Genomic DNA, 25,577 nt, shown 5'->3' on the forward strand with positions numbered 1-25,577 from the left:
AGTCTTGGCAGAACGTTTTCTTTTCTTTCTTTCTTTTTTTTTTTTTTTAAGATTTTATTTATTTATTTGACAGAGAGAGAGAGAGAGAGATCACAAGTAGGCAGAGAGGCAGGCAGAGGGAGAGGGGGAAGCAGGCTCCCTGCTGAGCAGAGAGCCTGATGCAGGGATAGATCCCAGGACCCTGAGATCATGACCTGAGCCAAAGGCAGAGGCTTAACCCACTGAGCACCCAGGCACCCAGCAGAATGCTTTCTGATTCCGCCTGGAGCCAGAGGACAGAAGCAGCCTGACAGTGTGGGGACACTGCCACCAGGCCCTCTCTCATCCCTCCTCCTAGCTCATCTGTGGGGCTTTCCACAAGGCCCCTCCCTCCATGTCAAGGGCAGCTGCAGGCCGTGAAAACGGCTCGATTGTTGCTGAGTTGGCTCCCTAGCCATGGAGAGACCTACGTCCTCATTGCTGGTCACCCCGTCCCCAGTTCACTCTTGTCCTCTTACTTGGGAAAGCTGACACCACGCTGGTCTTGCTTTTGCTGTCTGTGTGAGTAGAAAGCTATGTGGATCTGTGGGGATGGGGGGGTTGTCCTTACTGGCTGAGGCTAGGGAAATGCGGCAGGCTCACCTAGCAGCTTCCGCAGTGACCCTTGTGGTCTGTTAGCCACCATGCTGTGCTTAGGGACTGCTTGACCTCTTGACAGAGAGGATCATTTTGGGGGTGATGGGAATGTTCTGTTTTGATTGGAGTGGTGATTATCCTTGTGCATATATTTATCAAAACTGATTAAACTGTATACACTTAAGACTTGTGCCATCATGGGGCGCCTGGGTGGCTCAGTGGGTTAAAGCCTCTGCCTTTGGCTTGGGTCATGATCTCAGGGTCCTGGGATCCAGCCCTGCATTGGGCTCTCTGTTCCGTGGGGAGCCTGCCCCCCCCCCCCCCCCCCCCGTCTGCCTGTCTGCCTACTTGTGATCTTTCTCTGTTAAATAAATAAATAATTTCTTAAAAAAAAAGAAAAAAAGACTTGGGCCATCAACTGTGAATTAGATGTCAAATTTTTAAAAACCACCAAAAAAACCCCAAAAAACAAAAAACAAGCCAACAGCCCACCAGGGAACAAATAAAAGCTTTTGAAAATTATGATTGCCGAAATGAAAAATCCAGTAGAGGGCTGGAAGATAAATTTACCTGAACACAGGACAAAACACAGAGGCCTAGGGAACCACGAACCTAGCCTAGGTCTAACACCCTAGTACCCGGCCTTTCGGTTTGTAAATAAACCTAGAGGAATGTTTGTGGTGATAAAAGAGATAGGAGTTAAAACAATGAGATGACAGTTTAAGTAATAATTTTTTTTTAAAACTGTGTAAGCAATATTCAACAGTTTGTCACTGATAGCACAATCCTTTGGGGGAACAACAGATCTCCAAGTAGGCTCACACAGGTCTCTATCTTTAAGGCCCAGGTAATCTCACTGCTGCGAATCTGTCCGAAGAAGAAAAATGTGGAATTCAGGAAGATGTTCACTGCGTATGTTTATGACGCTGCAAAATTATGAACCACCCAGACGCCCGGTGAAAGAAGAACCACCAGGAAGACGGTGTCTTACCGACGGCGTGGCAAGCACGGAAAGGGATCGTGATCAACGCACGTGTGGGGAGGAGCAGCACCCCTTGGCCTGAGAAGCGTAGCCGCATCCAGTCAGGGCGGCCCGGCGCAGAACAGGGCGCGCTCGGAAAATGGGCTTCACCGCTCGGCGGCTGAAATGGAGGAACGTTTCCCCTGCTGCTTGGCAAAGCGCGGACGCTAGTCAGATGCAGAAAATAAAGTTGCGCGCCCCTCGCGCAGGTTCCGCAGCGCGCCCAGGCCCGGCCCGGGCTGCGGCTGCGCACTGCGGCCCCGCTGCCGGTCCCCGGGCCGCGACGGGGAGCGCGCGGGAGGGGCCGGGCCGGCTGGCGGGGGCGGGGCCGGCGCGGCGCGGCTGTCTCCGCCCCCCGCGCTGGTCGGCGGGCTGCCGCGGGAGGCGGCAGGGCGGGCGCGGGACAGGCGCAGCGGAGCGCGGGGGCGACCGTGGCCCCGCGGGAGCGCGGCTGCGGCGCGCGGAGCCGGCAGCGACGGCTGGGCTGACGCCCGCCTTCGCCTGCGTCGCTGCCTCCGCGCGAGCCGCCGCCCCCGGGGATGTGAGGGGCGCAGCTCGGCCGGCGGGGCCTGGAGCGGCGCGGAGGCCGGCCGCGGACGGTAACGCGCCTGGCGGACCCGGGGGAGGGCTCCGGCTGCACCCCGGGCCGCGACCGGGGTGGGCAGCAGGAGAGCGAGCGGCGCTTCGGGTCGGAGGCGGCCCGCGCTCCCGCACCCTGCCGTTGTCGATGCGGTCCCCGGCGCCGGGAGGGTCGGCGAGGGCCGCGGCCGGGAGGGGGCTGGGCCAGCCGGCGGGCGGGCCTCCGGAGACCCGGCGGCAGGTGCCTATCCACCCTGTGACCCAACTCTCTCTCCCCGCAGCTCCACCCACTTTGGCCTAGACCCAACCTCCAAGGGCTAAAAATATTGCCCGGAGGCTTCTGAGCGGAATCAGATCGTGCTAAGTAGGGCACGACGCGCAGAGGCGACAGAGCTCCTCGGCCCCAGGGCGGGAGCCAGTCTCCGGAGCGGCGGTTCCGCCCACGCTCGGCCCAGCAGCTAGCGGCCTCCCTCCGCCCCAGCAGGCAAGTGGGGGCCCGCGGGCGGTGGCAGCGGGCACTGGTACCCCGAAGTTGCCCCACAGCGGAGCAGTGTGCGCAGCTTCTCTCTAGCCGGGGGACTTTGGGCACCAATCACTGCTGGCTTCCAAGGGGGTCCCCCAAGTGCTCTAGAACCAAAAGCTGGAAGTTACCCCCTGCAGGAATCCCAACCAGCCCTGAGAAGAAGCAGGGCCCATTTGGTGTGAGAAACGTGAGGCGCTCTTGCAGCTTTGTGAACTCATTCTGATTTTCTTAATGAGACGTGCTGTGCCAGGCGTTTTCTGGTGTGCATCCGTCTGAGCCAAGAGGGCAGAAGAAAGGCTTTCCTGTCCGTGCCTTTAAAGCAAACTAAATCTGTTTATTCCTCTGAAACTAGAAGCACATGGTCGAGGAGACTGGACACCTACCTCCTTTGGCTGTGTCTTTCTTGTAGGGAAGCTAATTATGACCCTGAGGTTGTGGGGTGAACTCTGGAGTCAGACCTGCGAAGTCTGTTATCCTGTTGTGTTACCCTGGGAAGGAGCAGCCTCGGCATCCTAGGGGCAGAGCTGCCCCAGGACTGGACAGGACGAGCTCCTGGAGCTTTCTGGGTCTCAGCGGAGAGAGGAGGCTCCACAGCCAATGTTGGGATTTGATCCTTAGAAACTTGCTTTTCTCTGGAGTCAGGCAAATAGATGCACCTAGACGGTGGCACTCAGAAACTCTTTGGGGCATTTGGTGGAAAGATCAACAAAGGGATTTTGCCTGCTGGAGCCACAAATGGTGTCCCTCCTGCCAGGTGTGTGTGGAGGCCAGTATGAAGCTGAAAAAGCAGGTGACAGTATGCGGGGCTGCGATCTTCTGCGTGGCTGTCTTCTCGCTCTACCTGATGCTGGACCGAGTGCAGCATGACCCCACCCGTCACCAGAATGGTGGGAACTTCCCCCGGGTGAGTCAGACCTGGCTGCTAATCTCTTCATGTACACAGGTCATCTCAGCTCAGGTGGAGAGTCACTGTCAGCCCAGGACAGAAATGTCTCTTTCCAATAGGCAGATTTTCTAGAAACGCAAAGATAAAAACAAGGATAGCAAAAAGAGAGAAGGAGGAACATGTCCTGCCGTTCTGTCCTCCTGAATTCTTGGCAGACATTGCTAATGGATTGCAGCATTCTTTCCACTAAGCCCGGATGCAGTCCTTGTCAGCACCATGCCCCAGACAGGCCACACCTGGAGAATAGGCACTCGAGATGAAATCTTCGCTTTCCATGAGCCGGGGTGGGTTGGGGGCGGGGCGGCGAGGGTACTCCCAAGCCAAGTGGACTGTAGTCCTCTAGTGATTTGCAGATCTCCCCTTATCTGACCAGAGCCATCCAGGCCTGTAGGCTCCTGGCTCTGCCTGCACTTGGGGAGAAGGATCACAGTCAGGCCTCTGGTGGTGGGCCCCACGCAGAGATCCTCCCTGTGGCGCCAGGAGCCGTGGGTGACTGCTTTCTGATCTTTCGGCAGAGCCAAATTTCTGTGCTGCAGAACCGCATTGAGCAGCTGGAACAGCTGTTGGAGGAGAACCATGAGATCATCAGCCACATCAAGGACTCGGTGCTGGAGCTGACAGCCAACGCGGAGGGTCCGCCCGCCCTGCTGCCCTACTACACGGCCAACGGCTCCTGGGTGGTGCCACCAGAGCCCCGGCCCAGCTTCTTCTCCATCTCCCCTCAAGACTGCCAGTTTGCTCTGGGGGGCCGGGGCCAGAAGCCAGAGCTACAGGTAGGGGTCCGCGCTGGCAGGGAGCGCTGGTGGTTGTGGCTGGGCGCTGAGCTGCTCTCTGGCCCGGCAGATGCTGACCATATCAGAGGAGCTGCCCTTTGACAACGTGGATGGTGGCGTGTGGAAGCAAGGCTTCGACATCTCCTACGGGCCCCACGACTGGGACGCTGAAGACCTGCAGGTGTTCGTGGTGCCTCACTCCCACAATGACCCGGGTGAGGCCCCGGTGGAGCCCTGGGAGCCGGGCTGTGCCGGGCAGGGGGGGGCGGAGTTCTCCGATGTCGGGGTGAGGGAGGGGCCCACAAAGAGGCTGGCGTCCTAAGGGGACCCTGTTTTGGCTCCCCAGGCTGGATCAAGACCTTTGACAAGTACTACACAGAGCAAACCCAGCACATTCTCAACAGCATGGTGGGCAAGCTGCAGGAGGACCCCCGGCGGCGCTTCCTCTGGGCGGAAGTTTCCTTCTTCGCTAAGTGGTGGGACAACATCAATGCCCAGAAGAAAGCAGCAGTCCGCAGGCCAGTGCCCACCGGGGAGGCACGGGAGGGCTGCCATCTGGGCCCCGGGATGGCTGCCAGAGCAGCTGGAGGCCAAGTGGTGGGCGCCAGTGTGGCAGGGAGAGGCAGAGGGAAGCAGGGCAGGGAGGAGCGATGGCAGAGGGGCCGAGGCAAAGAACACAAGAGCTGGTGTTAGGAGAAATCAGAGTCACATGAAGCTGTATGCCTGGAGAAGAAAGACCCCAGGGCCTGGCCCCAGGAAGCGTAGATGGAGGTCCAAAGAGAGGCCGGCCTGGACAGCATGGAGGTTGTATGGTGGGGAGAGGAGGGTGCTCAGTTGTTCTGTGGGTCCTGGGCTTGGGCTGGGCTGGGTGAGGCGAGTGGGCTCGGTGAGGCCAGCAGGCACAGGTCCTGGCACTTCTGGTCAGCGGGACTGGGAGAGCATCCCTGCCCCACGCTGAGTGTGAGTCCCTCATTCCAGGCTGGTGGGAAACGGGCAGCTGGAGATTGTGACAGGAGGCTGGGTGATGCCGGACGAGGCCAACTCCCATTACTTTGCACTCATTGACCAGCTTATTGAGGGCCACCAGTGGCTGGAGAGAAACCTCGGTGAGTCTGGGCTCAGGAATGGGGTCTGTCCCCATAGCTGGGCCCAGGATGCAGCAGGGGCCTGTGGGGCACGGATTGGCAGGGGTTGGGGGGGTGTTCCCTTTCCAGGCTGATTCCACCAGCTTGGGCCTGGCATGATGACAAGAAGGGAGCTCGCTTCCCAGGACCAGGGAGCCCACCTGTGGCTCCCGTGTCCTCTCAGGTGCAACCCCGCGCTCTGGCTGGGCAGTGGACCCCTTTGGCTACAGCTCCACCATTCCCTACCTGCTGCGCCGTGCCAACCTGACCAGCATGCTGATCCAGAGGGTGCACTATGCCATCAAGAAGCACTTTGCTGCCACCCACAGTCTGGAGTTCATGTGGAGGCAGACCTGGGGTAAGACCAGGTAGGGTGGAGCGGGTCACAGTTCTCCCTGGGGAAGGACAGGGGGATGAGAAATAAGGCTCCAGAACAGACCAGCGAGCGCTAGTGCTGGTGGCCAGAGTGCTCTCCTCCTTCGGGGGATGTCGGGGGTCACGTTCACCCCTGGCCTCTGCAGGGCCTGATGTCTATCCCGCGGGTCTGAGCGGCCCGGCCCCTGGAGACGCCATGGGCTCCGGGGGTAGCCTGCTTCCGGCTGATGGCCCGCTCTGTCTTCTCCAGACTCAGACGCCAACACGGACATCTTCTGCCACATGATGCCTTTCTACAGCTATGACGTGCCCCATACCTGCGGCCCGGACCCCAAGATCTGCTGCCAGTTCGATTTCAAGCGGTTGCCAGGTGGACGCATCAACTGCCCCTGGAAGGTGCCGCCCCGGGCCATCACAGAGGCCAACGTGGCTGAGAGGTATTCTTTTCCGGTCTACGCTGGGCCATTTCACACAGAGGAGCCAGGAGACCTGGCCTCAGGCCGGGCTCTGCTTCACAGGGGGTGGGGGCGTTTGTACCTCTGTAGAAAGGGGGGTGGGCACAGGGAGTGAGTTCAGGTCCCCAGCCACTAAGGTGGCAGCTCCTTTACTGAACCTCCCTGGAAAACTGGAATTATCCAGAATGGTTTTATTTTCCCAAATGAGGATATTTCCCAGCCAGTGCCGGTTGATTGACTCAGAAGGGAACAATTCTCAAAATAAGTGAATTTCTTTGCACCCTGTGGCCTGATATGCCTTTATTTAGCATGGGCATCCTGATTTGGCTCAAAATTGGCCACGAGCCCCCATTCAGATGCACAGTCAGTCCTGCCCAAGAGCCCCCAGCCTCCGAGAAAGCCCACCTGTGCCGCCAAGGGTCATTAGGGACCCCTAAAGATGTCTCTGTTGCTGAAGTCAGCCCACGCCCCGGGATAGGGCAGACTAAGCGTGATCTAGAACAGTGGGTTGGCCGGAAACAAATGGCCTTGGGAATATAACAAGTTAAACTGGTTTTTGTGTTGCAGTAACTCAGATTTCCATGAGGTCTGAGAGGGGAAATGTGTGACCAAAAGGGAAAGAAAATGGTCTTTTGTTTCTGAAACTCAGAAATCTGAATGCTGATTCTAAGCAAGATTCTAGGGCTGTTAAGGCGCGGTGTGTCTTAGAGCAGCAGTTGTGACCTGTGATGCCAGCCCAGGTCTGCGGAGGGCAAGTCATGAGAGTAACTTCGTCTTCTCCTTTGAAAGGCTCACTAGGCTCAGGAATTAGGGGAAGAGGGTGTTCGAGGGGTCCTCCCTTGAGCGCAGAGTAGTATAATAGTACCTGCCGGGTCAGCACAGTTAAGTAGATTAGTGGCTGAGTGAACCACGGTACCACAATGTGCCAATTACTAGATTGGTCTGAAAAGAGACAGGGACTTTAACGAGAGGCTGCGAGGCTCTGATTTTCTATTGATTTTTACCAGTTACTTCACTGAAAACGAAAATGACAAGTGTGTATTTATCGTTCCTACTGTATGTGCAAGGCGCCATTCTAAGTGTTCAGTATATACGAATTTGTGTAGTTTTGGTTTTTTTTAAAGATTTTATTTGTTTGACAGAGAGAGAGATTACCAGTAGGCAGAAAGGCGGGCAGAGAGAGATGGGGAAGCAGGCTCCCTGCCGAGCAGAGAGTCCGATGCGGGGCTCCATCCCAGGACCCTGAGATCATGACCTGAGCTGAAGGCAGAGGCTTAACCTACTGAGCCACCCAGGCGCCCCTGTTTAGTTTAATTATCAAAACATCATGATGGGGACGCCTGGGTGGCTCAGTTGGTTGGACGACTGCCTTCGGCTCAGGTCATGGTCCCGGAGTCCCGGGATCGAGTCCCGCATCGGGCTCCCAGCTCCACGGGGAGTCTGCTTCTCTCTCTGACCTTCTCCTCGCTCATGTTCTCTCCCACTGTCTCTCTCTCAAGTAAATAAATAAAATCTTTAAAAAAAAAAAAAAAACATCATGATGGTAGGTACTGATGGTTTCCTCATTTTATAAAAACTGAGGCCCAGAGAAGTTAAGTAATTTGCCTAGAGTCACTCAGCCTAGTCCGTGTGGAGCTGGCCTAGCCTGGCTCTGGTTCTAGGCTCTTTGGTGGTGTGCTGTGCCACTAACTGGTAGGCAAAGTGAAGCCAGGTGTCAGGGTCAGGATCCTACAAGATCGCAACAGGTTGTGTGTGATGTGGGTCAAATCCAACCTGGTGAGATTTACTAGATTTAAATGTAAGGTTCCCCTCTTAGCCTCAGAAAACAGCACAGAAAAGTTCAGGATGAGAAGAGAGGACCTTGCTGAACCTCAGGCATGAGAAATGTGCATGCTGGCTGACATCCGCTCCGTGGGGTGACCGTGGGGCTGCCAGAGACGCTCCTGCTGATGCCCCCGCACGCCGGCCGGCCGAGGGGGCGGTCAGGGGGCTCACCTGGACTCCCGCCTCCAGTGCTGGGCCCCTTGCTCTGAGGGACACAGGCACAGTGTGCTGGGGAACCGCTGGGGATGGAGGGACCCAGGAGACAGAAGAGCTGGGCTTGTGGAGTGGGAACGGAAGGCACAGAGGAGTGTGGTTTGCATCTGGAGGAGAATGGTGGGGGGGTGCTGCATTGCGTGTAGTGTCCAAGGGCCACTGTGATATCCAGGACCTGCAGCCAGAAACCACAGCCCAGCCTGGGAAGACGTCCCTGGTTGTCAGAACTATCCAGAGAACATGGGGCTCCCAGGCACAGGTCTCCCAGTCTGGGTGGTGCCCACTGTGGGCCCCATGACTCCTTGATGGATGTGTTCAGGGGCCCTCTGGGGCTGGCTCAGCCCCGTTCCTCTTAGGCCCAGACTCCATTGGGGCCCGTGCCCTTCCCCACTGCAGGGCCGCGCTGCTCCTGGACCAGTACCGGAAAAAGTCCCGGCTGTTCCGAAGCAACGTCCTCCTGGTGCCACTGGGGGATGACTTCCGATACGACAAGCCCCAGGAGTGGGATGCCCAGTTCTTCAACTACCAGCGGCTCTTTGACTTCCTCAACAGCAAGCCTGACCTCCATGTGCAGGTGGGAGGGGCGCCGAGCTGGGGGGCAGGGTTGGGGGGTCCCTCCCCAGTGCTGCAGATTGGCCTGGCCTGGGAGGTTACCAGCTCCGGGCGGTGGTTTGTGCCCGACTCTTGGGCAAGAGCCTCCCTTTTCTGTCAGAGTTCCTCTGCGGGCCTCCTAGCGTCTGCGTGCAGTCCCGCAGGGCAGGACATGCCACGGCTGCCTGCACATAGGCAGAATACCTGCCCCCAGTGCCCGGCTGCAGCCCTGGGGGCCACAGCTTCTAGAAGCTCTGGAACTGATGGGAGCGGGTTTTGGGGTCTCCGCAGGCCCAGTTCGGCACCCTCTCTGACTATTTTGACGCTCTGTACAAGAAGACCGGGGTGGAGCCAGGGGCCCGGCCTCCAGGCTTCCCCGTGCTGAGCGGGGATTTCTTCTCCTACGCGGACCGGGAGGACCATTACTGGACTGGCTACTACACTTCTCGGCCCTTCTACAAGAGCTTGGACCGGGTCCTGGAAGCCCACCTGCGGTGAGGCTCACCCCCGCTTCCAGGCCAGAGGGAGGAGAATGAGCCTTCAGGGTTTCAGGAGGAGCCGGATTGGCTTAGAATGCACTAGAAGCGCTTGGAGACGAAGGCTGGCGGAGACGTGGTGGAAGGAAGGGGTTGGGGCTTGCTGAGCAGGGCGGACCTGGGGGTCGTGTAGGCAGGTGTGTGACCCCTCTCTCTGGGCAGGGGTGCGGAGATACTATACAGTCTGGCTACCGCTCACGCCCGCCGCTCTGGACTGGCCAGCCAGTACCCGCTCTCGGACTTCGCCCTTTTGACGGAAGCTCGACGCACTCTGGGCCTCTTCCAGCACCACGACGCCATCACCGGCACCGCCAAGGAGGCGGTTGTGGCAGACTATGGCATCAGGTGGGGGCTCCCTCCTCCTCCCTGCTGGATCCACGTCCTTGCCCACTGTCCTAAAGAAACGCCCTGCTGGGCAGTCAGTGGGCAGGTCTGCCGAGGGCTCTTCCTGCGGGGGAGGTGAGCAGTCTGTCTGTGGCCGTGTTCTCCATGGCCCCCCTCCTGCCTCCTGTGCCCCCAGGCTCCTGCGCTCCCTTGTGAGCCTGAAGCAGGTCATCATCAATGCGGCTCACTATCTGGTGCTGGGGGACAAGGAGACCTACCGCTTCGAGCCTGAGGCGCCCTTCCTCCAGATGGTGAGCCCCGCTTCTCTGTCCGCTCGGGGCGCTCTCTGGAGTGTGCAGTCCCATCCACGAGGGCGTCCCTCTTCCTGTCCTGCCTGCGCTGGAGGGAAGGATCCGTGCCCAGTGCAGCTGGTGGTCCACAGCCAGGATAGGCAGGGGCTGGGGAGGAGACAAGACCCTGAGCCAGGCCAAGCCCGGTGACGGTTCTTCCGTTCCCACCATCTAATCCCCAGGATGACACCCGCTTAAATCACGACGCCCTGCCGGAGCGCACAGTGATCCAGCTGGATTCCTCCCCCAGGTGAGCCCTGCTGGCTCCCGGCACCGTCTCCCCCATGCCTGCCCAGGCCCTGTGGGACGTGGCCTGGCCACAGTTCTGCTCCCACTGCCCAGAGCCAGTGGCCTCCAAGGTGAGTGAGCCTGCCTCTCCCCACAGGTATGTGGTGCTCTTCAACCCCCTGGATCAGGAGCGGTTCAGTGTGGTGTCCCTGCTGGTCAGCTCGCCCCGAGTGCGTGTCCTTTCAGAGGACGGTCAGCCACTGGCGGTGCAGATCAGCGCACACTGGAGCTCTGCCACCAGCACGGTCGCCGATGTCTACCAGGTGAGTGACGGCCCAGGGCATGGGCCCCAGCCCTCTGTGCTGACCCGGGGCCCCTCCCCGGGGCCTCACTCCACCTGGGACACAGGCCTCCCACTCTCCTGCTTCCTGCCTAGGTTGGGGACAGGGGTCCTGGGGAGAGGGTGACCAGAGGACGGTCATTCCTGGGACATGAGTCAGGAGTGGAAGGTTCTCAGGAAGGGGAGGTTTGGTGCGGTAGGAAAGCAAAAATGGGGACTAGGTTGCCTTGCCATGTGCTTCCTGTTTCATAGTTTCTCAGTTATCATATGAGATTCCTGAAAGTCTGACTAGAGGCAAGTGATGTCCCCTCGACTTTCAGAGGCGGCGTTGGGGGGACAGAGGACCCCCCCCAGGTGTGGGCATTTCCTCAGCCTTTCTCAAGGAAAAAATAAATGTCCTGGGACTAGACTCCCAGGCCTGCACCCAGAATGGATGCCCATGCCATGGGCCGCACTTCCTCACCCCTGCCTTCCTCACCGCTCCCTTCCTCACCCCTCCTGCGCCAGCAGGTGTCTGTGCCCATCCGCCTGCCGGCCCTGGGCCTCGGCGTGCTGCAGCTGCAGCTGGGCCTGGACGGGCCCCGCACCCTGCCGGCCTCCGTGCGCATCTACCTGCACGGCCGGCAGCTGTCCATCAGCAGGCAGGATGCGTTTCCCCTGCGCATCATTGATTCTGGTGCCAGTGACTTTGCCCTCAGCAACCGCTACATGCAGGTCTGGTTCTCAGGCCTCACCGGGCTCCTCAAGGTAAAGAGACAGGGCCCAGGGCTGAGGAGGGCCTACCTGGCGGGGGTGGGGGTGCTGAGCGGCCTCGTGACTGTCAGAGGCCACGGAGTGGGCCTTCTCGGCTCCTGAGCGGTGGGAGGGGGTGGCACGGGGAAGCTGAGCTGGCTCCTCGGGGAGGTTCGTCCGTGCCCTCCCAGGGGGCAGGCCTGACATGCTGGTGTGGGGCCAGGGGTCAGGGCTGTGTTCTTTGGCAGAGCGTCCGAAGGGTGGATGAGGAGCAGGAGCAGCGGGTGAACATGGAGTTCCTCATCTATGGCACTCGTGCGTCCAAGGACAAGAGTGGAGCCTATCTCTTCCTGCCTGATGGGGAGGCCCAGGTAACCCTAAGACTGCTCAAAAATCCGGGGATCCGAGGAGCCCAGTGAACCAAGGCAGCGGTGGGATGTGGCCACAGGCCTCCTTCCAGGGTCGTCCCTGCCTGCCGGGGGCCCGGCCTCGGCTGCCTCTGGGAGTGGGGTGCGCCAAGGAGCAGCTGGGGCCTTGGGCCGGCTCAGCTGGGGCTCTCAGGCCGGGGCCTGCTGGGAACAAGTACTTCTGGCAGCGCTGGGCCAGTACCTCCCTGCTCTGCCCTCTGTGCTGTGGCTTTAGCTGCCTTCTGCCCTGTCCCCAGCCGTACATCCCCAAGGATCCCCCTGTGCTGCGTGTCACCGAAGGCCCTTTCTTCTCGGAGGTCGTTGCCTACTATGAGCATGTCCGCCAGGTGGTCCGGCTTTATAATCTGCCAGGTGAGCTTGGCGGACGAGCAAGGTCAGAAGGAAGGTCAGGACTGCACCAGCTAGGCCACACTCTGCCTTCTGCCTGTTCTCTGCTCACACATCTGTTTTCAACAAACGTATTGTTTGAGACCAGAAGGACGTTAGTTCTCTAGCGGGGAAGGTCCTGCAGAAATGCTGGGAGTAGCTGGCAGGATGGGCACAGCCTCCCCCAGCCCGTCTCTCAGGCCTGTCCACGCTCTCCCTTTGTCCTTCTGCCCAGGGGTGGAGGGGCTGTCTCTGGACATGTCATCCCTGGTGGACATCCGCGACTACGTCAACCAGGAGCTGGCCCTGCGCTTCCACACGGACATTGACAGCCAGGGTGCCTTCTTCACGGACCTCAACGGCTTTCAGGTGATTCCCAGGGCCTTGAGAATAGTCGGCCCTGGTAGAGGAAGAGGAATCCGAGGCGAAAATGATCAGGGCCCCTTCAGACTGGGGACCCCTGGGGCCCAGAGGGTGCCCAGACGCCCTTGATCAGCCGGCCTTGCCCTCCCAGGTGCAGCCCCGGCGCTATCTGAAGAAGCTGCCCCTGCAGGCCAACTTCTACCCCATGCCGGTCATGGCCTACATCCAGGACGCCCGGGACCGCCTCACGCTGCACACTGCCCAGGCCCTGGGGGTCTCGAGCCTACATGATGGTGAGTGGGGAGCCCAGCTATGCTGAGAGTGGAGGACGAGGCAGAGTCCCATCTGTGCCCCAGGGCCTCCTCTCAGCGGGCCCCACCCCTGTGGTCTGCATCACCTTCAGGCTTGGAGAACATTCGCAGCACCTGTCAGTCGCACGGGCACGGCAGGAAGGCAGATGCCGGCTGTCACCCTCCTAGTGGAGGCAGCCATGGAGGTGACCTGGGGATGGGGTCCTGTTGGGTCCTTTTTAGAAGCACCAGGGTATTGAACAGCGATTCTGAACTGAGCTCTGCGGCCCCATTTTCCTGGCCAGGGATGGAGGTAGGGGCAGTTGGAAAAGTGCATTTGATGTTATAATGAAGTATTTCACGGGTGCCTGGGTGGCTCAGTCAGTTAAGCATCTAAGTCTTTATTTCGGCTCAGGTCATGACCACGGGGCTGTGGGACCGAGCCCGGTGTAGGACTCCACGTTGGGCATGGAGCCTGCTTGAGATTCTCTCTCTCCCTCTCCCAGCCTCTTGCTCACTTATGGAAAAAAAAAGGATGTTTTTAATTTTAAAAAATTGAGCAAAGAAGAAAGGGATATACTGTTTTCCTATTAACAGTCATTAAAAGAGAGAATTGTTGTTCTTAAAAATTGAAACAAAGCCAGGAGGAGTACCGGGCTGGAGCTGGGCCATGCCAGGAAAGCTGAGGTGGCTCCGTGTCCTCAGGGTAAATAGAACAGTTTGCACTTGGCCTCTGAGGCCTTCCGACTTTCTGGGTTTGGGATGGAGCCTTTGTGCAGGGCTGAGCTGAGAATGCCCGGTCTAGGCTGTGCTGGGGGCCAGTGGCCGGGGTCGTGGAGGCCTGCCCCACTGCTGAAGGAGCATGGCTCTGCTCCCCCTTCACCCGGGGTCACCCTGCTGTCAGACTGTGCCCAGCTCTGTCTGCACCATTGGCTGCTAGCTGAGCCCGGGGTCCCCCTGCCTTGGTTTTCTCTGCCCTTTTGGGAAACAATGTGTTCAGAGATTATTTTTTATGTGTTTGTTTTTTAAAGATTTTGTTGGTTTACTTGAGAGAGAGAGCACGAGCAGAGGGAGAAGGAGAACCCCCTGCTGAGCAGGGAGCCCAATGCAGGACTCGATCCCAGGACCCCAAGATCAAGACCCAAGCCAAAGGCAGACACTTAACAGACTAGCCACCCAGGTGCCCTGAGATTATCGTTTTTTACCCTGAGCAACCTTTTCTGGAAAGATCTCCAGAAGTCCTAAAATGGACCCGTGCATATAAAAGACTTAGAAACTAGAGCAGTCAGAATTGGGCTGGGGAGAGGGTTAGGGGCCCCTGAGTAGACTCCCTCAGGAGATTATTTAAAAAAGCAGGTGCTGGGAAAACCCCACACCCCGACATACATCAGCTTTGCAGGGAGCCCCTTCCCCAAGCGTATTTTACAAAGAAAGCCTTGGTGCTCCTCTGCCATCCCTTCTCCCCACGGCAACCCAAAATGATACCTAATTTGAGCCTGTGTCTGATTTGCCATCTGCCTGTCCCCTGTGCCCTCCTTGTGACAGACGAGGCAGCCGAGCTGGAGTCCAGCCCAGTGTAGAGTAGGGGCGGGGCGGGCGCATGTTCCAGTCACAACAAAGTCTGCCCGGGGTGCCTGGCTTCGGGCCTGCGCAGGAAGCTCTGTGGGCCGCCCCGAGCCCTTCTGTTCGCTTTTTCACTTTGTTAACGTGGCCAGTCCAGATAAGGTCCCCAGCCTGAGGCACAGGGCCCACCTGCCCGTTCTGGGCCCCTTGCTTCCTCTTCTGGGACAATGGCCCTCACTCAGCCCCCTTCGAGCCCCAGCTCCCACGGCTCTGCCTCCGCTCGGTGACTCTGTGTCCGGCGAGTTCACCAGGTGGGTCCCCCGGGGCCCGTGGTTGGGATTCTCCTTCCAAAGCCCAGTGTCTGTGTGGGGATGGGGGGGTCGCAGGACCGTGGCTCACAGTTAGCGTCCCCAGGCCAGCTGGAGGTGATCCTGGACCGACGGCTCATGCAGGACGACAACCGGGGTCTGGGCCAAGGGCTCAAGGACAACAAGAGAACCTGCAACCATTTCCGCCTCCTGCTGGAGCGGCGAAGCCTGGGCAGTGAGGTAAATTCTGGGTCTTCCTCCCCGGGAGCCAGGTCAGGCTGGTCCTTGGGTGGCAGAGCTAGAGGCGCATGAGGGGTAGCGAGAGTAGGGCTCTTCCGGGGGTGCGGGGAGTGAGCCTGACGCTCTGCCGGACAGCCTGGCACTTCCATCTCCTGCGGCACCTCCCGCCTTCCTCTGTGCCGCGGTCCCCACCGTGTCCTCTAGCCCTCTGCTGCAGCCCCGTGCATCTCATGGCTTTCTTTGCCCCCACCAGCCTGGCTTTTTCTCCAAACTGGCAGCCATGTTTAGGGACTTGGTCTTTCACAGCAGCAGGAGCGGTGACCTCGAGGTAAGGGCTAGCGATGGGGTGTCGGACTAGTGGTAGCGAGTTGTGCCTGGACCTGCGGATGACAGAGCCTGCCACTCAGTCCCCTGAGGCTGTGGCTCAGTCCTCACTCACTATGGAGATCCTAAGCTCTTGTGCTGTAGGCCTGAGGGGGACACAAACATCCGCGTTCCTCACCCCACCCCCCACCCCACTCTCTAGGACTTCGCTTGCGGGGGGAGGGGGGCAAGCTTTGTGTGTAAAATGGAGGTAGAAATCTGCCCCCTGGTGCTGAGGAGGGAGAGAACATCATGTGCCAAGGCCGCTGAGGAGGACAGCTTCCAGGGGTGCGTCGGCCAAGCACAGCGTGACAAGTGGGGTCTGATATGATCCCATAAACCGCGGCACAGGGCAGAAGGCAGGAGAGACCGCGCGAACGGGCAGCGGCCTTGTCTAGAGCTGCCTGCCCAGTGCGGTAGCTGCTAGCCATGCGTGGTTATTTAAGTTAATTAACATGATCCAAATTTAGTTCTTCATTCACACCAGTTACGCTTCGAGCGTCCCATGGTCACATGTGGCTGGCAGCTACTTTGTCGTCCAGCGCAGGTATAGTGTGTTTCCGTCATGGCAGAAGGTTCTAGTGGCCGTTGCTGGGCTAGCAAGAGATTGGGGGTCATTTGGGGCAGACTGTCATGGGCCGGGACCGGCTGGTAGAAGAGCCTGGACTTTGACTGGAGGCCCAGGAGGGACCAAGCAGGCAGGCTTGGCCCTAAGCTGTCGCTCGAACAGCTGGAGTACTGAGGAGTGGACCTCCAGGGAGGCTGGAGGCAGGCGAGGGTGTAAAGGCTGTTGAAGCAGGAGATGTCAGTGGCTCAATAGCGAGCCACGGGAGAGAGCTTGTGGGTTGGCGGGGGAACGGAGGTCAGGCGAAGGGGAAGTTAGAGATTCTGGGCGACGGGCAGGAGGGTAATGCTAGGACAGAAGTCCAGAACACGGACAAGTAGCCCCCTCAGAGGAAGTCCAGGTCAGCCACCTAAGCAGCTGTCCTTGGTGGGCTCAGCTGTGGGGGGCCCCAGGCCTGAGGACCAGGGCTGGTGCTGTGGACGTGGGGCTGTACCCAAACCGCAGGATCACTCGAGTACGCCCTCCATCTGCGGGCAGCACACGTCTGTCTTTCCTGTTCTCTTCCCCACTCTGAGAATCTCAGTGATGGGAGATGGTGCTTGGGGTATGGGGTGTGTGCTTGTTGTAATGTCACAGAAGCAAAACCCCAGAAAAAGTCAAGGAGAGAGGGCCTAGCAAGCAGTCCTTTCTAGGTTGTGAGAGATGAGATGGAAAGTGGCCTCATGTGAAGGCTCCTGGAGCCTCCCAGACACATCGGGGAAGCTCTTCCCGGAGGAACTGACCCGGGCGCGCGTTTACCGTCCCCCTCACGTGCATCTCCGGCCCACCTCGCAGGTCCAGGATGGCCGCTCCACCAGCTACCCGTCCCTCCTCAGCCACCTGACCTCCATGTACCTGAACACCCCAGTGCTCGCCCTGCCCGTAGCCAAGAGGCAGCTCCCGGGCCCCGGGCTGCGCTCGTTTCATCCCCTGGCCGCTTCTCTGCCCTGTGACTTCCACTTGCTCAACCTGCGTACGCTGCAGGCCGAGGTGAGCGTCCCCGTCAGGCTCTGGCCTGGTGTGCCCCAGACTCCTCCCCGTCCCGGTCCTGCCTGCTGGGGAGCAGGGCTGCCCCCTCCATGAGCCTTGAGCAGCCCCGACCCCCTACCGCCCCTCGCGTCTTTCACCCAGGACGATGCCTTGCCTTCGGCGGAAACTGCACTCATCCTACACCGCAAGGGTTTCGACTGTGGCCTTGAGGCCAAGAACCTGGGCTTCAACTGCACCACAAGCCAAGGCAAGGTATGGGCCGGAACATGGGGAGGCTGCCGTGAGGTGGGCAGTGAGGATGGGACTGGGGGTGGGGGTCCCTCCAGGGCATTTTGGAGAGGGAGGGAGAAGCTGTCCATGGGTGTTTTCAAAGCAAGTGAGGCTTGGCGGGGGCGCGTTCTGGGCGAGACAAACAGCTGGAGAACTCGTGCTCCACAAGCAGAGACCACTGTCACACAAGGTGAAAGCCCCAGAAGCTCATGCTGCTACTCTGGGAGCTCTGTTCATGGGTTAAGCTGGCGCTGATACGCAGCTCCATGTGCCGCAGTCTGGGTGGGCGCCGGCGGGTCCAGAGTGGACCCCAATGTGGTCCCTGTCCTCAAGGAGCTCACGGCTCTGGGCGGCGCTACCTACCCTGTGGCCCATGGGCAGCGTTCAGAGCCGAGCACATCCCAGGGACCCTCCGAGACGGCACATAGACTCCCACGTGCGGGGAGGCTCCGTGTTGCCTCCGTGGGCTTCTCCAAAAGGTGACAAGGCATATAGAGGAAGGGTGCCCAGCACAGCCCCGTCCCATGTCCCTCTCCACAGGTGGCCCTGGGGAGCCTCTTCCATGGCCTGGACGTGGGGTTCCTGCAGCCGACCTCCTTGACATTACTGTACCCCCTGGCCTCACCCTCCAACAGCACTGACGTCTATCTGGAGCCCATGGAGATTGCCACCTTTCGCCTCCGCTTGGGCTAGGGCTTCCTGTGGCCTGAAGGGAAAGTGCGTCAGAGACTGCCTCTCACACAAGGTCGGGTTGGGCAAACCGGACGGGTATCCTGTCCCGATCTACCTCTCAGAACTGTGACACGCTGGGCTGCGCCCTCATTTTCTGTTTATCTTTGCTTCTGCGTCCGGGGGCAGCTCCAAGCCCCGTGTCGGGTAGATAGGGCAGACGCTAGTGAGGTGGTGGCAAGAGGGCCCAGGGTCAGAGCGCGCGGGGCCAGCCTCTGCTTTGGGTTGTGAGGCGCCCAGGTGGGCATAGGCTTAAGTATCCCCCCGTTGTCCCAGAACGGGATGGAGGAGAAGCAGGGTCCGAACTGGTGGGGCGGCCGAGGGGTAGCCGCCCAGCGCCGGGGTCACTGCAGTCAGGAGCCAGCTCGAGGGGGACTTTCTGGCTCTGGAAGGACTGCTTGTCTAGATGTGACCAGCAGGAGCTGAGTGACAGCTGGGAGGAGGGCGATGGGGACCTGGAGTTAGTGGGGCTAAGGAGGGAGCCCTGCTTTCCGTGATGACTCTGCCGTAGGTGCTCCCTGGTCTGCACACCCCGGCTCAGGGCTGTGGGGTGGCAGGAAGGACTCACGAGAGACCATGTTATGGCCAGAGCGCAGAGGACACTTCAGATACTGACCCCCCCCCCCCATCGCAGGCACTTGGTCTGTATGTTGATGTGTGGGCTGGTGGCAGGGAAGGGACCTGGGGGTCCTCCATCCTCCCTGACCCCACTTTGGTTCCTGTACTCTGTACACCACTGTCCTCAGGAGCTCCTTCCCATCCTGGGGGCATTTGGCCTGGCACATTTCCTTTCCCTGGAAAGAAAGCGAAGCCTCCAGGCGCCTGTGAGCGTGAGCAGTTTGAGAAGAAGGCTCTTGGCCCCATCCCTGCGTGGGCAGGGCTGGGGGGGGGGGTTTCCTCTACGGAATCCTGGCACAGGGACTGGGGATACAGAGCGTACACTAGGAGGCATTATGGCTGCTCATGGGCCTTCATTTCAGCTTTGATTCATAGAGAAGAGTTTTTGGTAGTCTCTATAGATGCTGAAACAGTATTTGGTAAAGTTTAAGATCTATCCCTTATTAAAAATCTTAGTAAGTTAAGATGACAAAGAGACATCATAATCTAGATGAAAACAAGTCTCTATCACAAACCAGCAGTTGGTGACATTCTAAAGAACCACAGGCATTCCCATACAAGTCGGAAGCGAGCCGAGGACGCATCACTCGTTAGCGGTGTCCTGGCATGGTCCCCCGCCATGGGAGAGCAGTGAAGGAGAGGAAGGTACAGCTGTCATTATTTGCAGACGACAGCCCGGCCAACCCATACAGTGTACGAGAGCCCGCAGGAGACCTGCTAAGACCATTCTGTGAGTGGACACACATGGCAGACACGATGCTCCCGGAAGATTTCAGTTCTCTCCGAATCAGCCCCTAAGTTCAGTGTGTTCCAGGACCAACAGGCTCCTGGAACGACAGGCAGAGTCCCGGAGCAGACCCCCAGGGAGACAGGAACTTAGTAGGATAAAAGGAGTATTTGAAGTGGGGAAAAAAGATGGCTTGTTTAATAAATAGAACTTTAAGGCACGTGGCCCTCAAAGTAAGAGATCTGTAGCTCACAGTTGCCACGACAATTAGATCCAGAGGAAAGAACAGAAAAGTTCAACTGCAAAATTACTAAAGGATATACAGGAGATTATTATATCTCTGGTATGGGAAGCTCTGTTTTAAACATAACATGAAACCTAAAAGATCTAGTGATGGGAATAATAAAAAGGTTTGACCACCCCAAGATATTGAAAGTGTACATATGATGGAGAACATTATGGTTCCAACACAAATGAGACTGGGAGAAAAAATGTTTGCAGCCTTTCCAATATTGATGAGTATTGATACTTCAGGAGAAAAGCTTGCTTTGGGGTCCTTGGAGAGGGTCCCCTGGGCCTGCTTAGCAGATCCCCAAACATCCAGAATTCTTCCAGATCACCCAGGGCTGTTATCACCACCATCAGGCCAGGGCACGTGGAATGCTAAGTCACAGCGGAAGAAATGAGATTACCAGGTGAGGTGCTCAGCACAGAGGACCCGGTACACAGAGGAGCTCAATAAATAGAAGCGGTGATCTTATTAGTAATGCCAAGTAGTTATATCACAGCAGATGGTATCTGCTAGTATCCTATGACTTGTAATCAAACGATAAGGGAGACTCTGTGAAACACCCCCCCCCTCCAGGAAATGAGCAGAATAAAGGCTATTTATTACATCTGAAGGTCTTAGATTTTCCATGGAGTTATTCATCTGCCCGGAACAATGTTTAATCCTGCACACTGACCTTTTAAAACCACTCAAGACAGCGTAGTTCAAGGTGAGGTCCATATCACCAGGAGTGTTTCTTTCCGGTTCAGCTTTGGAGCCTGTCCTGGTGGGGGGTGCCCCTGAGCCGGGACGTGGGGACAAGGGCCCGTGGAGTGGAGACAGAGACTTGCTTGGACCGCCGTACAACTGGGAATAGCACTCAAAAGAATCTGCATTTTTAACAAGCTTCCAGGTGATTCTCTTGCATACAGTAGTACAGAAATGGGCCTTTGATTTTTAAGGCAAACTGCAGTCCTTCATCACGGAGCCCTGACACTGAGGCCTCCGTTCTGAGGGTGATAATCAGAATTAGAACAAGGACATGACATGCAAGCAACATCAGCCCCTGGAACTAGAATTCTCTTTCTCCCGGCACCCCTCAAGCCACTTAAAACTACCCCACCTCCAAGAAGAAAGGAACCCCGGCAAGGTGGATTGAAACCAAGAACCAAGTCCTCCTGTGCAGGCTGAGCCAGGCACGGACTGCGCTGACCCAGCTTCCCTAGGGGGTGGGCTTGAGAGACCCTCAGAAGGACGGCATCTCTCAGCAGAAGCGTGCCTGCCTCCCCCACTGTCACAGTGGCCAGCTAACTGCACCCAAGCCCTCACGGAGGAGGAGAGAAGCACAGTCTGGGTGGTGGGAACGAGGCTCACCGCCCCAAATCGAGATCTCTTGTTTTTCACTAGCAAAAATTCGTCCACATAAACACTGCGGGGGCGGGGGCGGACAATTCTCATAGCAAGAACAGGTGAGAGAGGAGGAGGCCAGATCCTTCAAAACAAACCTCGATTTCACTTGGGGTCTGTGGGAAATCTGTTCAGAACTTCTTAGCGGCTACTGGGACCGAGTGGATCTACAGAGTCTCATCGATTCTGGGTCCTGACTTTGGACCCCCCGATCGAGGTAAGCCTGAAGTGAAAGTGAACTCTGGGCACAGGAGACCTGGAGCCGTGGGAGGTGAGGACTTCCCAGCCCTTGGGATGTGCGACAGGGTTGAAGATTTAAAAACCAGCGCTCAGTGTGGAAGCCTCGAGGAGCTCACTCGGGGGTGGGGGAGTCGGGTTTCCCTGGCGGGGAGCCCAGGGGCCTGCACTGGAACCGGTCGCGTGGGTGTGCGCATGGCTACCTCCTCAACCCCGGATGCCTTGGGATGGTCAGAGGTTAACAATGTAAGAGCCTCGTCCTCCTAAGACTGGAGGTGCTCTCCTCTGACCCAGAACAGAGAGAACGGCGACGGCCTGAGCAGCTGGGAGGCTGTGTGGCTCAAGGGGAAAGCAGTGGCCGGGAGCCCTCCAAGCCCAAGTGGCACACACAGGTGACTGAGAGTGACCAAGGGGCCAGAGCCAGGCCAAGCAAGGAGCACAGGATGAGAAAGTGAAGAGACTGCAAGGAAAAACGTGACAAAATATAAGCCCCCCGAAATATTTTATTGAAATAGACTCTACGCGTGGCAGTAACACCAGATTCGGTGCAGATGACACAGAGACTTGTGCATTTGGAAAACTGAGCTGAGGAATCCGTCGAACCCACCACCAAGGTAAAAGGAAAATATAAAAGAGGTTAAGAAATATGGCAGATAGGGGCGCCTATGTGGCTCAGCTGGTTGAGCAAACTCTTAGTTTTGGCTCAGGTCACGGTCTCAGTCAGGGTCGTGAGATCAAACCCTGTGTCGGGCTCCACACCTGGTGGGGAGCCTGCCCAAGATTTGCTCTCCCTCTGCCCCAACCCCTACCCCCTAGCTCCCATGTTCTCTCTCAAATACAAAGAAAGAAGAAAAGGCGGAGAGACTTGGAAGCAATGACATAGCATTTAGCAGCACTTTTAGGAGAGACTAGTGAGTAGGGAAGAGGAAACCGTCAAAAGGATAGCGGGTGCATTCTTCAGAAAGGAAGATATGTAGGAGTCCTTAAATGGAAGCGCTCACCAAGTTCCAAGAAAGGGATGTTTAAAAAAAAAATCCTCCCGTACACATACTGCAAAAAAACAAAAACAAAAAACCCCTACAAATCAACAAGAGAGAAACCAAAAGGAAAGATCACCGGAACGCTGGCAGACATCGAGTTAGCATCAGTAGATCCCTGGAGTCCATGAAGTAATGCCTTCAGATTTAGGGAACATGACTGCCAAGCCGGGATCTGGTGGCAGGTGCACTCCCATTCAGAGGGAGGGAGAAATGGCCTAAACACGCAGAGGCTAAGAGTTTGCAGTGTGCAAAACTTCAGTGGGAGAACAAAGGTGTTCTTTGGGAAAAGCGAAAATCCAGGATGCATAAGCCAGTGGTGGGTATGCCTCTTGATCTTAGGGTTGTGAGTTCAAGCCCCACATTGGACACAGAGCATAAATAATTTTTTTTAAGAGAAGGTGTAGGGACACCTGGGTGGCTCAGTTAAGCGTCTGCCTTCAGCTCAGGTCATCATCCCAGGGTCCTGGCATCAAGTCCCGCATCGTGCTCCCTGCTCAGTGGGGAGCCTGCTTCTCTGCTCTGCCTGCTGCTCCCCCTGCTTGTGCGCTCACTCGCTCTCTCTCTGACTAATAGATAATAAAAAAAGGCAATGCATAAAGAAATACTGTCCATTCATATAATGAAATACTAGAAAGTAGTTTAAAGGAATGAACTAAACACTCATGTGCATTGACATGAATAGATCTCAAAGCATTGCTAAAGGAAAAGAAAGGTACTGGGGTGCCTGGCTGGCTCAGTCAGTAAAGCATGCAATTCCTGATTTTGGAGCCCCACGTTAGGTGTAGAGATGATTTAAGTTAAAAAAAAAATTAAACTTACAGAGTGATACATACTTAGGACAAAATGCTGTAAGGACAGTCTTTTCAATAAATGGTGTTGAGAAAAGTGGATATCCACATACAAAAGAATGAAGTTGGAAGATTATCTTACACCTCACACAAAAATTGAAATGGATCAAAGATCCAAATGTAACAGCTAAAACTATGAAACTCAGAAGAAAACAGGAGGAAGTCTTCATGACTGGCAACGATTTCTTAGATATAATACCAAAAGCAATAATCCTTGTGGAAAGGAGTCACCATTCTAGATCCCATTAAGATATTCATGCTTTGTGTAAAGAAATAAAAAGAGCAACATTAGCAGGATTCCAATTCAGAAAAGTTGATTCCTATCCCAATGGATGACTTTGAGGGGTTCATGATGTCCGTGGAGAAAGTCACTGCAGATATGGTGGAAAAGCAAAAGAACTAGGATTAGATGTGGAGCCTGGGAACCCCTGAGTGGCTCAGTCTGTTAAGAGGCTGCCTTCGACTCAGGTCATGATCCCAGGGTTCTGGGATCGAGTCCTACATTGGGCTCCTTGCTTGGCAGGGACCCTGTTTCTCCCTCTCCTCTTCCTGCTGCTCTTTCACTCTCTCTCTCATAAGTAAAGTCTTTTTTCTTTTTTTTTTTTTTTAAGTGGAGCCCGCAGATGGGACTGAAATGCTGCAACCTCATGATTAAACTTGAATGGATGAGGAGTTGCTTCTTGTGGATGAGCAAAATGGTTTCTTGAGATGATGTCTACTGGTGAAGATACTATGAAGATTGTTAAAATGACAACAAAGGATTTACAATATTACAGAAACTTGGATTGACTCCCATTTTAAAAGAAGTTCTACTGAGTGTGGCTGAGTTGGGGAGGCAGGTGACTTTTGATCTTGGGGCTGTAAGTTTGAGCCCCATGTTGGGTATAGGGATGACTTAAGAGAAGTTCTAGGGGGGCCTGGGTGGCTCAGCTGGTTGAGTGTCCAGTTCTTGATCTTAGCCCAGGTCTTGATCTCAGGGTTGTGAGTTCAAGCCCTGCTTTGGCACTGGGGGCCATGCTAGGTGTGTAGCCTACTTAAAAAAAAAAAAAGTTTTAAGTTCTGCTGTAGGTAAAATGCTATCAGACAGCCTCGCTCACTACAGAAAAATCACTAGTGAAAAGAGTCAATCAATGTGGCAAACTAAATTGTTAAGAAATGGCCACAGCTCCTCCACCTTCAGCAACCACCACCCTGATCCGTCAGCCGCCATCAAGGGAGGCAAGATCCTCCACCAGCCAAAAGATCACCACTCACCCAAAGCTCAAAGGATGATTAGGATTTTTTTTTTTTTTTTTTGGCAATAGAGTATTTTTAAATTAAGGTACACACGCTGTTTTCTTAAAGACATAATGCTGTGCACACTTAGCACACTACAGAATAGTGTGAACATACTTACATACACTGGGAAACCAGAAAGTTTCACTTGACCCGCTTTATTGTGATATCTCCCTTATTGTCGCAGTCTGGAACTGAACCTGCAATATCTTGGAGCTATGCCTATAATCTCAGACGGTTCAGGGGAAAAAGTTCCTTATTCTGTAATGTCACAACTTTTAAGTTTCTGATTGTTTAAAAATATATATTGAGTTAAGGGCACCTGCGTGGCTCAGTCCGTTAAGTGTCGGACTCTCAATTTTGACTCAGGTCCTGATCTCATGGGTTGTGAGACTGAGCCTGCGTCAGGCTCCCCTCTCACTGGGGAGTCTGCTTAGACGTTATGCCCTTTCTCCTGCTTGTGCTCTCCCTCTCACTGTCTCAAATAAAACCTTTTTTTTTTTTTTTTAAGGTTATTTATGAGAGAGAGAGATGGTGAGAGAGGGAGCACAAGCATAGGGGAGCTGGAGCGGGAAAAGCAGGTTCCCTGCTGAGCAAGAAGCCAGACATGGGGCTCGATCCCAGGACACCAGGATCATGACCTGAGCCAAGGGCAGATGCCTAATGACTGAGCCACCCAGGCATTCCTTGCAGATAAAATCTTTTTTTTTTTTTTTTAAAGGTAAATAAACAAAAGTTTTAAAGGCCCAATAGTGTGGTAAAAAAGGAACTTGTCCTTACTCTGTCATTGCCCCATCTGTTTGGCCATTAATAAGTCTTTTCACCTCCCTGAGCTTCATGTTTTGTCTCTGTAAAATGAGAATATCCCTTCCCAGCACTGCCTTATCTGGTTATTATACAGAACAGATGAAGTAACACCTATGGAAAGGTTCTTTTGTACAACATCTAGCACCCTGTGAGACAAATACCCCTGGCATTCTGTAAGTAATGGAATTTTTATTAAATGTCCTGAAACCTTCATTTTAAGCCACTTAAAAGCTGCAGATTACATATTTTGATATTAAATATATAAACTGCAGGTTTTGCATATATAA

General features: G+C 56.0%; 1 protein-coding gene across 7 annotated transcripts; it reads left to right on the forward strand.

The window, feature by feature from the left end:
• The first annotated feature begins 1,989 nt into the window (after positions 1 to 1,989).
• MAN2A2 (mannosidase alpha class 2A member 2) lies at positions 1,990 to 24,530 on the forward strand. Of its 7 annotated transcripts, none has more exons than XM_032345498.1 (25): positions 1,991 to 2,235; positions 2,497 to 2,699; positions 3,493 to 3,642; positions 4,221 to 4,457; positions 4,528 to 4,672; positions 4,804 to 4,975; positions 5,436 to 5,563; positions 5,766 to 5,939; positions 6,207 to 6,393; positions 8,845 to 9,022; positions 9,331 to 9,533; positions 9,738 to 9,920; positions 10,096 to 10,210; positions 10,432 to 10,499; positions 10,635 to 10,800; positions 11,328 to 11,564; positions 11,798 to 11,920; positions 12,214 to 12,328; positions 12,579 to 12,712; positions 12,858 to 12,999; positions 14,974 to 15,107; positions 15,361 to 15,435; positions 16,870 to 17,064; positions 17,206 to 17,316; positions 17,875 to 20,310. In XM_032345498.1, the coding sequence occupies exons 3-25, from the start codon at positions 3,511 to 3,513 to the stop codon at positions 18,025 to 18,027; spliced, it is 3,507 nt and encodes a 1,168-aa protein (XP_032201389.1). In that variant the 5' UTR covers positions 1,991 to 2,235; positions 2,497 to 2,699; positions 3,493 to 3,510; the 3' UTR covers positions 18,028 to 20,310. The 7 variants fall into 7 exon arrangements, 6 of the variants coding, with proteins under 6 accessions (XP_032201392.1, XP_032201389.1, XP_032201387.1 ...); XM_032345496.1 differs by having other exon boundaries at positions 4,200 to 4,457; positions 17,875 to 18,027; XR_004286260.1 differs by lacking the exons at positions 1,991 to 2,235; positions 2,497 to 2,699 and adding an exon at positions 23,820 to 24,530 and having other exon boundaries at positions 3,511 to 3,642; positions 4,200 to 4,457; positions 17,875 to 18,079.
• The last annotated feature ends 1,047 nt before the right edge of the window (positions 24,531 to 25,577 follow it).

Source organism: Mustela erminea, chromosome 5, assembly GCF_009829155.1.
Source record: "Mustela erminea isolate mMusErm1 chromosome 5, mMusErm1.Pri, whole genome shotgun sequence".
In the NCBI taxonomy this organism is placed as follows: Eukaryota; Metazoa; Chordata; class Mammalia; order Carnivora; family Mustelidae; genus Mustela; species Mustela erminea.

What these genes read in the sequence shown, in the direction of transcription:
- MAN2A2 (XM_032345496.1), top strand. Translation starts at nt 3,511, where the DNA reads ATGAAGCTGAAAAAGCAGGTGACAGTATGCGGGGCTGCGATCTTCTGC. An exon ending in GCCAGAAGCCAGAGCTACAG is followed by an intron (nt 4,458 to 4,527) that starts GTAGGGGTCCGC and finishes CTGGCCCGGCAG; the next exon opens with ATGCTGACCATATCAGAGGA. An exon ending in TGCCTGATGGGGAGGCCCAG is followed by an intron (nt 11,921 to 12,213) that starts GTAACCCTAAGA and finishes CCCTGTCCCCAG; the next exon opens with CCGTACATCCCCAAGGATCC.